This window comes from Plectrocnemia conspersa, unplaced genomic scaffold (assembly GCF_051122295.1).
Source record: "Plectrocnemia conspersa isolate PC_06_02 unplaced genomic scaffold, ASM5112229v1 ptg000006l, whole genome shotgun sequence".
Lineage (NCBI taxonomy): Eukaryota > Metazoa > Arthropoda > Insecta > Trichoptera > Polycentropodidae > Plectrocnemia > Plectrocnemia conspersa.
In genome coordinates, this window is record NW_028277170.1 from 17,251,687 (window position 1) to 17,263,978 (window position 12,292).

The 12,292-nt window shown below is 34.6% G+C and overlaps 1 protein-coding gene and 1 long non-coding RNA gene across 3 annotated transcripts; one reads left to right on the plus strand and one right to left on the minus strand.

Annotated features, from left to right (window-relative positions):
* Window positions 1-115: 115 nt before the first annotated feature.
* On the minus strand, window positions 116-7,157 carry LOC148234383 (peptidoglycan-recognition protein 2-like). Of its 2 annotated transcripts, none has more exons than XM_088188475.1 (4): window positions 6,851-7,157; window positions 2,010-2,123; window positions 1,592-1,731; window positions 116-1,530 (listed from the first exon to the last, which is right to left on the minus strand). In XM_088188475.1, exons 1-4 carry the CDS (start codon window positions 7,155-7,157, stop codon window positions 1,150-1,152), a joined length of 942 nt encoding a protein of 313 aa, XP_088044601.1. In that variant the 3' UTR covers window positions 116-1,149. The 2 variants fall into 2 exon arrangements, with proteins under 2 accessions (XP_088044601.1, XP_088044602.1); XM_088188476.1 differs by lacking the exon at window positions 6,851-7,157 and adding an exon at window positions 5,246-5,266.
* On the plus strand, window positions 6,835-11,113 carry LOC148234384 (uncharacterized). The gene is made up of 3 exons (XR_015810192.1): window positions 6,835-6,935; window positions 6,998-7,198; window positions 9,449-11,113. It is a non-coding gene; the product is annotated as an uncharacterized LOC148234384 (long non-coding RNA).
* The last annotated feature ends 1,179 nt before the right edge of the window (window positions 11,114-12,292 follow it).

Below are 12,292 nucleotides of genomic sequence, written 5' to 3' on the forward strand. Positions count from 1 at the left end.
AAAATATTCGGACATTGATTTAATAATTTATTGTAAATCTTTCGTAACCAAATGCATTACAAATTAATACTATCAACAACTACTTAGAGCGAGACACTAGAGTAAAAAACAAAAGTCTGTAAATCAGTTATAAATATTTTATTAATTATAAACTAATATTAAAGCTTACAATCAATAGATGTCACAATTACGATATTCCCCTATGAGTTTACAAAAATATAGGAAAACTTCATATGTGATGATCGATCGGAATTATATTTATATAATAATCACTAATTCTAATCTCTCAAATACTAAACTGACTAAACACTAGACACTTTTTTAAGTAAAATGACAATGTCCAGTCCAATTTTGAACTAAGTTCAACAGAAACTAACACTTTATTAAACATAATATGAAAACAATTATCCAAAATATCACTGTGAGAAATTTTCTGTAAAGGTAAATGGAAGTTTTAAATAAAATATAATAGCAATAAAGTGTTTTTTTTTTAAATTAAAATATAACTACTGCGTTAGATTAAAAATAAAAAAATTCTCTGCAGTATAGCAGAATTCAATCTGCAGTCATGGACGGCCATGAATACGAACCAACACAATTAATTGTAAGCTTACTTAAAACGTAACTCGATTTCGCGGTTCTCGAGCTCGAAAACAGCAACAACTTTGTAATCGATAATCAGAAATAAATAACTGGAGTGACACGCGCTTCGCATAACGAAGCCGAAAATTGGCGATGTGCATAGGAAATCTTCACCCTGCTCGATCGTCACCCTAAAGTTATCAACGGTATTTCTGCTTAAAACACCCCCCGCCTAAACTGTACGAAAATCTGTAAAGAAAATGAATCCGAATTGAAAATTCTGAAAATTTTCAAGTAAATAAAATATTTTAAAATTGCGTTAAACGATTGATCAACTTGATAAATTTAATGTATAAAACATAACTAGCTATCTATGAAACTTTTGAGTACCATGAAAGAGATCATGGTCAAGATTTTGACAACAATAAATTTGAAATAAGGAAACTGAAAAATACTCAAATTCTCTCAGGATAATCGTGTTGTTTTAAATAATATTATTTACACAATAAAAACATTGATAATCAGTTGATTTTATGATTTAATGAGATTGATAGTTTTTGTGAAATATTATGGTTTTTCTGAAAAGTGATCCCAGCTTTTTAATATGTTGAGGAGCAGGGCACCTGGACTTATGGCAGGTGTTAGTTGACTTTGTCCGACTAGTTTATAGTTTTTGTCGATTTTGTTCAACTTGACGCCAAGTTCGATGAGTTTCTTCAGCGCAGTCAGTTGCTGCTCAGGAGGTTCTATTCTTTGGAAGGTGCCGATCATAGCCACGCCTATGCTCTTCATGTTGTAACCAGTGGTGTGGACTCCTACGGTATCCCAACCGCAACCTTCGTATGCTTCACCGTCGCCGCCGATCAAAAAGTTATATCCGATGTCTGACAATTTTCTGTCATTGACATGGCTGGCTTGCATCGTCGCCACTTGAAAAGTGCACGAATCCTAAAATAAATATTATATTAAATATTATGCAAAACATACATAAAGCCAATTATTATAGTACCTGATCTGAGCATTGATCCGTGTACGTGTGACATACGATTACGTAAGGAACAGGTGTCGACAAAGGTTTACCAGCTTTTATAGGTTCTGTCAACCAAACTTTATTAGATATTATCTGAAACCCGGCTAGCGGAGGTAGTTCTGTAAAAAATATTTAAATGTAATTTATTTTTGCTATCTTTATAAACATTCGAAAAATAGATCAGTCAAAAGCATAATAAAATTTTGTCGATCGAAATTTGCTCCTCCTATATCAAAATAAAATTTAAAATTACAATAACTCTAAAACTAGACCGAAACATTGTCATAATATTTTAGCACAAAACAATTATTTAAAAAAATAAAAATATTTGTAGCTCCTAATAAATAAATATCAGTTATTATATAATATTTTGTTTACAATATATTGATTTTCTTACCTAAGAAAAAAACTAGAAGAAATATTAAAATCGCAATTAACAGGACAGCTGGAATCACTAATTTTATAATAGTAGTTTTCTTCCATTTTTTGGACCTCCTCTTTGGAATGAGACCTAAAAAATAATAATAAAATATGAATTGGTTTATAATTCAAAATTTTTAGATAAAAACACTAAATAAAATAATTAAAATTAATGCATAGCAAAAAAAATACATATTTTTTGGTCAGCGTGGATTGTTTTGACATACATAAATCATATCAACAGATGTGCATTGTCCCATGCAAAATGAACCAACTCCTAAATATGTGCACAAGATAAAAAAATAACATCTCTATGCGCCGTATTGTTAGAAAATAATTGGCAATTATAAATATCGAAGAAATTTAGGTTATACTTTTTTGAATCGCAGTTTATTACATTGACTGTTTATGCTAGTAGTCCATATAATGGAGCCTGCATATAATATATTACGGACTATGGCATCATAAAGAGTGCGCTATACAGTGGCGTAGCTATGGGGGGGCGGGCCGCCCGGGCGGCACTTGCTTGCATTCGCAATGGGATCGTCTAGTGTGGTTCTTAACCCTGAATGTACTAAAACATATATAAATCCACGAATAACAAGAGGTTAATAATAACCAATGTATTATTTTTAAAAATGCTGATTTTATGACCCTGCAAAAAATGTATGGGGGGGGGGCGACAATTTTAAGGATCGCCCTGGGTGGCACATACCCTAGCTTCGCCACTAGCGCTATACCAAAATATTCTTAAACTACGTGCTGAAGTCATATAAGTCATATAAGTTATATAATAAAAAAATGAGTGATTCGTTTTCGCCTCATTGTCATTAATGAACAATAGAAATATTAATGGACCCAAGTTGGATCCATTAATATTTCGTTTATATTTTATCGTTCTGAACATGAGTTTTCATACTTGACAAACTGATATCTATTGGTCAAGTATTTTGAAAATAGCTTCATGAAACCTATATTATTATATAAATCATGTACGTATATCATAAAATAGTCAGTATTAAATTGTGGGGAACGATCGACAACCATGTCGAAATTTTATATTAACGAAAAAGTTAAAATGAGCGTATGAATAAATATTCCGGAACAAATCGACCTCTCGCCTGCGTTCGCAACTTCTAATCGTCCGTGTCCAAGAGAAAAATCGACGAGTGTATGTTAACAGGGCATAAACCTTCGAGTGTAAGCGGACATGCCATTCCGCTTGATTTCGCGTGTCGTATACTTGCACTTACACAAATGCATAAGGAGGGTGACGCATATTAAAAATCGTAGCGTATTCTGGATCTTCGACGGACAAAATGACCTTGTGACGTTTGACAAGCGAATAGGGCATTTGTAATGTCTTAATTATGGAAGTCAAATCAAATTTGAATTACTAATGACATTTAAAATTAATTAGCTTACTTAGTAAATATCACTTGATTTCTTCACTTCATTTTAGTTAAATAATGAATTCTAATATTTACGCACTTTTCAGCAACAGCTCTAATTAAATGCAAATAATGATTACTTGTAGGGGCTCGTTCAAACATGAATTTCTAAAGATTTAAAAATATTTTACTTACAATATAATCTTTATTATATTTAAGCAATATTTTTTACTGGCAATTTTGATTAAGTAAATATATTATAAATGTTCAAATTTTAAACAAATTTTCTTAACGTCATCAGCCTTCCCGATTTTTATGATTTATAAAACTAATATTATTGCAACCTAAAAGAGCATTCACAAACATTTTTTTTAAATAAACTTTTTACTTAACCTGCAAGGGGTCTTCGCCAGCGAAAAAAAATTTGGGGGTCCATGAAATAAAAATGGGGGTCCACTGAAGTGGATCTCAACAACCACTGATAGTTCCTGTCTACTTACATTATAATCTTACAAAATAAAGACATATACATTATTTATAAAAGTACCTATGATGTAAAAAATGTATTATATTTGTTCGCTTTGTGGTCGCAATACATTTTGAACTTGTAAAAACCTGCACATAATGATATACCACCGTGATTCTCAAAGTGGTCTATATCGACCCTAGTGGTCGATATAGACGACGACCTGCAAGGGGTCCATGTCAGTGAAAAATAAAATTGGGGATCCCACACCCACATTTACATTTGATGTAAATGTGGGTGACTTTATTTTTGGCTTTCAATGAATGGAATAATCCACATACACAGATAGTAGAAATCTTTCAAAATGAGTAGCACGATACCAGCTGTCAAAAACACATTTGAAGTTGATGAATTTGCAAAAAGTCAATATCAAGCAAGCAGGGGGTCTACCCAAAATCGAAAAACATGGCAAGTGGTCTACGAGACAAAAAAGTTTAGGGACCTCTGATTTAAATCATCAGTATCATTGACTTCATTAATTCTGTGCCTATTTGTTACATTAATACGGTTGGATGGAGACAATATCCTAAAATTTTAAAACGGAATGCAATTACCCCTAAGCGAGTCTCCTAATTCTAAGCGAGTAAAGAAGTTTTGTAAAGTGTCGTGCCGTTGGATTATTATTATGCCCTCCGTGAGATCTATTATTACTAATAATGGTCCTGATTTATTTTATAAAATAGTATATAATTTAATAGCCATTCTTGTTCAACCAAACTATTGGTGTTTAGCGCTATTCTTGCAAATTAAGAATCCTAAAAATCCTGTTTTTAGTCTACTAGAAATTACTCTTTCGTCATTATGATGAAGAGATATTATGTGTTTTTTAATATCTTCGAAAAATCTGAAAATCTGTAAATGATTATCTTTACATAGAGGTTTCTTAAAGTTGAACTGCTTCATATTTTTTCATAATAAAAATAAAATAAGAACAAATATTTCTAACGAACGCTCACTAAAGATTTCTACTACTTCCATGAAACCAAACATATGAAATACATATATATATATATATATATATATATATATATATATATATATATATATATATATATATATATATATATATATATATATATATAAATATAAAACCAATAAAGTTGAATAACCCTTTGAACATTTGCCGCTAAGCAACTGCTGATATTTTGCACATATGATATAAAATACATATACCAGGAATTTCCATTGAGCCGAAGCTAGCCCTTTGAATGCTTGCCGCCATGCAACAGCTTATATTTTGCACATATGATATACATATAACCAGGAATGTTGAATAACCCTGCTCTATTGACTTACATTGCGCCGAAACTAACCCTTTGAAATTTTGAATGCTTGCCGCCAAGCAACAGCTGATATTTTGCTCATCCAGTGCAATCTGTAAATTTCATCAAGACACTACATATATCTGTTGAACTAGTAAGCGTTACCTTGTAATTATTAATAACGTTTAAAAATATAGTACTTGTACTTATAGCTAATAAAACCCGACAAAAGATTTTTTATATTAACATGTTAATATTTTAACAGAGGTAATAATATGCATTAAAATAGTTATAGAAATAATTGAAAATTGAAAATATTTAGGAGTAATTGTGGATAAAAATTAAAATTTTAAGTAACATTGTAATACATACTAAAAAAAATAGCTATATTATTTAGATTAAAAAATATGTTAAGAATAAACAAAAAATAATAATCTACAATAGTATCATATTGCCCCATTTTAATTATTATGCAACAATATTAGATATTTTTAGTAAATTAGATAAAATGATGTTGCAAAAATTACAAAATAGGGCAATCAGAGTAATTTTAAATAAAAATAGCTGTACTAGTTGTAGAAGTATGATTGATAAATTGGAATGGTTGAATGTTCAAATAATATTGAAGATAAATGTAGTATTTATATATAATATGAGTTAGAAAATAAGAATCAGAGTATTTTAATAAGTATATAATAAGAAATAAAGATGTACATATATTTAATACCAGAAGTAGAGGCAATTTAAGGGTAGTTAGGTATAAGAAAACGAGTACGGCCAGGGGAATAATGTACAGAGGTGTGAATTTGTATAATAATATTCCTAGGACAATCCACAAAAATAAAAATGTTGCGGGCTTCCTATATGGAATAAAGAAACACCTTCGTTCATTGAGAAATAAATTATAACAGTAAGCCTTTTTTATTTAAAATTAGCTATAATAACTAAAATAATAATATATATATATAATTATAATTATAAATGTTTTTCGATAGGGTCATGATATGGACATGTAAGCAAGAAAGCTTTTTGTGATTATTAGTTTTAGCAATTAAATGGTGGATGGTGTAAAGTGTGAGGAACTGGAACAAATAATGTGGAATGTGTACAACTATTTATTTATCTTTTTATTTTACTATTGTGAGTTTTGTATATGTACGTACTACGCAAGTGTCTGTATATACATACGTATGTGTCTACATGTGTATGGATGTATATATGTTGTATATATAATATGTGTAAAATATCGGATCGGAGGAATCCTACAGGTCATTAAATGTCAAATTTGTAATGCATTACAGTATTTTAAAAGTAGAGCTTACTAATACTTATCAATCTAATGAATTATCAAGATTTTTTTTCTGCTGACAAATGTAATTTGTGCTGACTGTAGATATGTAATTTTTTTGTTGATTAGTCATGAATCATTATGTTTTCCTGTATATACTTCGCCCCACTAGTCTAGAATAACCTGATACACTGTTTTGATATTGGAACAATGAAAAGCAATAGAATAATATGGTTAATTTCGATTGACTCTAGTAAAATGAAATATTATGGTTTATTAAGATGTAAACACGTTTTGAAGCATGGGCGTATCCATTCGATTATTTTTAGTATTATGTTATAAATTACGCACAGGCAGTCTCTACCGACTTGTCTTCATATTTTCGTGGTTGGCTCTCTTTGACGATTTGTTTCACTACTACTCTACCGCCATGGACGTAAGTATTGTTTCCAAAGTGGATATTTTTTGAGTTTTGTATGCCTATGCTTGTCCCAGCAGGAAGCTCACTCCTGCCATGGATCACATGGACCAGATCCTTGTCTGAATCTGAGTCCGATTCGTAGTCGGTAGACTTGGTCAGCTGGTCAAATGTCTCGACGCAAACTCTGTTAACTGACGTTGACGGACACAAAGAACCACATCCACGCGCACTTGCCATACTGCGTCATAGCAGCGACTGGCCCACAAGCACATGAAGAGGTAAAGCGAGCTTCCCCGCCAGTGATAGGCTTACGAAATCCGCCGCCTCCCGTTGGATTTTTTTTTACTTGTTATCAAATTTTGTTAGTGGTCAATTAATCATGAGTTTGATACCGGTTTCGACTCGATCGGACCACGGGTTGTAGCGTTTTAACGTTTTTAGACAGACACACCATCGTGACGTGACTTCTACCCATATAAAATGTATGAAACCGATACCATTCTGATGCGTCACGTCACGCCGCGACACGATGGTGTGAGTCGGAAACCCAAACAACTCGGAAATCCGTACAACACGTTATGATATTAAACTTTTTACAGCTTTATCAACTTGACACAGATTGATATTTATTTATGTATTTTTTTGTATTTTCAATGTTGTTTTAAACGCTTATATAAATAAATATGTATCTTATTTTTTTTAAAAAACTTACTAAAATCTCTTTACAATTGAAATTAATTAAAATACTCTCTTTATTATAAAAAGCATATGTTTATATAATAAATAATATTTATCCATTTAGTTTTATTCTTATTTATAATAGCTTAAATACATTATTTTTTAACCATATTTATATTATATTTAATTCGTTACATAAATTATCGACCACTTCTCTAGCACTATTGCCGATACAAAAAAATTAAGTGCCATCTGCAAACAAATGCATTTTACGTGTTTTTATAGTACTTATTATATATATTTAATATATAGTAAAACAATAATGGTTCTAAATTAGAGCACCGTGAGATATTATTTTCTCTGTGGAATAAACATAATTAATTTTAATAAATTCTAAATAATTATCAAACCACATTAAAACTATTTTTCAAATACATATAATCTTTAATTTATTTAATGTTACATTTTTATCCACTGTTACAAAAGCTCATTCGATTACCTTTTAGAACAAGAACATCAATTAAATCTGATTATGAAATGAATATCAATGTGATTAAACGCATATTACAACAGCATATAGAAAACATATACAAAAAAGTCTCTGAGATGTGTCATGCGTTAAGCGCATTAATTGATGAATTTGATGGCATTGTGTCCCTGTATAATCTCCCAGTGCACAGCGCTCTTGAGCATGTTCCGGTTTGATGGCCAAATATGACTCACTTCTAATAGAAAAGGTTCAAAAAGGTTTCTCAGATACTTGTATATGGAGATATGTTTATAAATATTATATGATTTCAACTTATATTTTGTGATTTCAACTTTTCCATACGTAGTAATATTTACATGTACTTACTTATTGTATGTGTGTGTTTTCAGTGAAGTTATATATTCACTAGTGAAATTCAAATACATTTCCGCCAATTGATATATTTATTTCTACTAGCGAAAATAGAATTTAATTGATTGCCGCTAGTGAAATTATATTCTGCTCTAAAATGTCTATGAAACTCAATTTGACAGTTGCGAAACATTCATTTGCTGTTCAAACCCAAACCTAACCTACACGAATTAACCGAACCCAACTTGACCTAATGAAAGTTCTAAAACTAATTATAGTATTATCATTATTATCAGTCGTTTCTATCAATCAATTCGGTACTGGTCTTTTTGCGGGGCTTGCACATGTATACGCTCGCATGCACTAAATCAATTCGACGCACGCGTGAACGTCGTGTTAACCCTCGAGAGGCGTTTTTTTGCCGCGTTAAATGTGATAACATTGAATTAAATTATTTTGACTTGTATTGGTACGTATGCTAAAATAATTTTATTAGTGGATCGCATATAGGACAGAATAGCGAAGTCCGTAACGTCTCAGACTAGTAACTCTGAGATTGCAGGCTCGAGCCCCGGCAGCGGCACTCGAATTTCTAATTATGAAAATGCGCTATTATTAAAAAAACCGGACCCAGCTGCAGTGACATCTATTGATTATAAAATGTATAGCAAGATTAAAATCATTAAATTTATTTTATTCTACTTTGTTTTACTTCTAGTGTATTTTTTTTACAAAGATACCGAATATTTTGTAAATCAATATAAATAAAATAAAAAAGCTGGTTTTTAGGATTAGTAGATGAAAAGTATTGATTTTGTTTAGTATGATGATCGCGACGCCAGCCAGCCACCCGAAATCACGCTCAAATTTAACAGTTGCGAAACGTCCATTTGCTACTCAAATTAACATATGTCAAAATTATTTTATCAGTAGTTTTCAATCTGTGGGTCTCATAAGAGTAAATTTTAAATTTTAAAATTTGTTTTATTCCACTTCGTTTTATTTCTAGTTTAAAAGATATATGGGGACCCCGAGACGACCGTCCGTGACGCAGCATAAAGTGAAAGTGATTGTCCCGCTGAGCCGCGCGCCCGAACTAAGCGGCGTCGTACAATAACACCGCATCCCCGCCACCGCGAGCTACGCGCGGAGTGGGGATACTGTTGCACACCCGACCGGGATTATAAGGAGGTACCAAATGGCTCACTTTACACATTCTACTCAGGACTTCTGACACTGCAACACTCACTGGACTACACGGATTCTACACCTCGCCTCCTGTTCGAGCAACCATCTCCAGGACACGCGCACGAGGTTTAATATCGACGACTGTCGAAGGATCCCAGTCAACACGTGTCAAGAACGTACCGGACGATTTCATAAGGGCCACTTTGTACAGTTCGCTGTACAAACGTCCTATCACAGATCGTCAACCGGACTGCCGATAACTACAAAACAGAAGCGTAACCCCACGACCGCTTCATTGGTGACCCCGACGCGATGGATTCTCCAGCCAATACCAGTGTTTCAACCAACCCGCAAGCAACGATGACCATCACACATGCTTGCGAAGAGCTTCCTGTGGACGCGGCTGGGAACTACCTAGCCGACCGGAACCTCCGAGTGCCACATACACAGCTCCGCACACTGTCTGGAGACACATCTCCAGCAACGACAACGCCCGTCTAAGTTTCGACTATAAACTTAGCAACGGATTGCAGCACCGACTGATCGTTTCAGTTTCAACCACAAACTAAACGACGACCCGCTGCAATGCAACTCCACTGCGAAGAGCTTCCTGTGGACGCGGCTGGGAACTACCTAGCCGACCGGAACCTCCGAGTGCCACATACACAGCTCCGCACACTGTCTGGAGACACATCTCCAGCAACGACAACGCCCGTCTAAGTTTCGACTATAAACTTAGCAACGGATTGCAGCACCGACTGATCGTTTCAGTTTCAACCACAAACTAAACGACGACCCGCTGCAATGCAACTCCACTGCGAAGAGCTTCCTGTGGACGCGGCTGGGAACTACCTAGCCGACCGGAACCTCCGAGTGCCACATACACAGCTCCGCACACTGTCTGGAGACACATCTCCAGCAACGACAACGCCCGTCTAAGTTTCGACTATAAACTTAGCAACGGATTGCAGCACCGACTGATCGTTTCAGTTTCAACCACAAACTAAACGACGACCCGCTGCAATGCAACTCCACTGCGAAGAGCTTCCTGTGGACGCGGCTGGGAACTACCTAGCCGACCGGAACCTCCGAGTGCCACATACACAGCTCCGCACACTATTTGGAGACACATCTCCAACAGCAACACCAATTCTTTGTCTAAGTTTCGACTGTAAACTTAATCAGACACGATTTGGCTAAACAGTGAAATTCCCGAAACGTTTGGGATACTGTTCACATTTTCGGCAACAACTTCAACTAACGACAGACGAGTCTACACAAAATACAGCAACGGACAGCCAGTACCTTGAAATATATTTTTTAATTGCAGTAATAATATTTTTCTTTATATTTTAAGGTAGAAGTATGCACACGGAGGAAAATGTCATGCACAAGTGACAAACGGACCCCGGACCCCTACTTTTCCGTTAGCTGAGAGTTTCGTAAGGGCCACTTTGTACAGTTCGCTGTACATACGTCCACACAATCATCAACCAACTGGTTCTGCTTCCATCTGCACTGACCCACGCTGCGCACGAGACCACATCAGTCTGAACGAGCCTCAGCTTCTCCTCTTGGTTAAATTCCGCAACTGTAAATTGCTAAGAGGGGGAGTACTATGGGGACCCCGAGACGACCGTCCGTGACGCAGCATAAAGTGAAAGTGATTGCTCCGCTGAGCCGCGCGCCCGAACTAAGCGGCGTCGTACAATAACACCGCATCCCCGCCACCGCGAGCTACGCGCGGAGTGGGGATACTGTTGCACACCCGACCGGGATTATAAGGAGGTACCAAATGGCTCACTTTACACATTCTACTCAGGACTTCTGACACTGCAACACTCACTGGACTACACGGATTCTACACCTCGCCTCCTGTTCGAGCAACCATCTCCAGGACACGCGCACAAGGTTTAATATCGACGACTGTCGAAGGATCCCAGTCAACACGTGTCAAGAACGTACCGGACGATTTCATAAGGGCCACTTTGTACAGTTCGCTGTACAAACGTCCTATCACAGATCGTCAACCGGACTGCCGATAACTACAAAACAGAAGCGTAACCCCACGACCGCTTCAGATATTTACAATATAACAGAATATTTTGAAACTTTATATAAATAAAATAAAATAAATACATACTGGTTTAGAGGATTAGCTGAAAAAATACATAGATTTCGTTTGGAACTTGTTTATTATCAAGGCGCCCAAATTAATAGTTACTTTGCACAGTAAATAGACGTTTCGCAACTGTTTAATTTGAACACGGCTCCGCGAGGCTGGCTGGCGTCGTAGTAATAAACAAGTACCTAACAAAATCAATTATTTTTGTCAGCTAATCCGCATAACCGTTATTTTTATTTAATGCCTTATTTATATTGAGTTTCAAAATATTCAGTTCCTTTGTAAAAAAAGTAAGCCAGAAATAAAACATTTTTTTTAATTTTAATTTAATTAACGACCGCACTACACGGCATCTAAAAGACCAGTACCGTAATTTTTTCTGAAATTGCCTTTATAAAATAAAATGTTTCCAATTTTTGCTTTTTTTTCAAATCCTTGTAATTTTGTTGATAATTGCCCGCAAATAATTTTTAAATTTGAAATTTAACAGCATTTTATTGATTGCGTTAAAGTGAAACCTCGTAAATCGAAGTTAGTGTG

Coding starts and splice junctions, on each gene's coding strand:
- LOC148234383 (XM_088188475.1), bottom strand. CDS start 7,157: ATGGCAAGTGCGCGTGGATGTGGTTCTTTGTGTCCGTCAACGTCAGTT. Junction 2,124..6,850: donor CAAGTCGGTAGAGACTGCCT/GTGCGTAATTTA, acceptor ATTATTTTTTAG/GTCTCATTCCAAAGAGGAGG. Junction 1,531..1,591: donor CGGATCAATGCTCAGATCAG/GTACTATAATAA, acceptor TATTTATTTTAG/GATTCGTGCACTTTTCAAGT.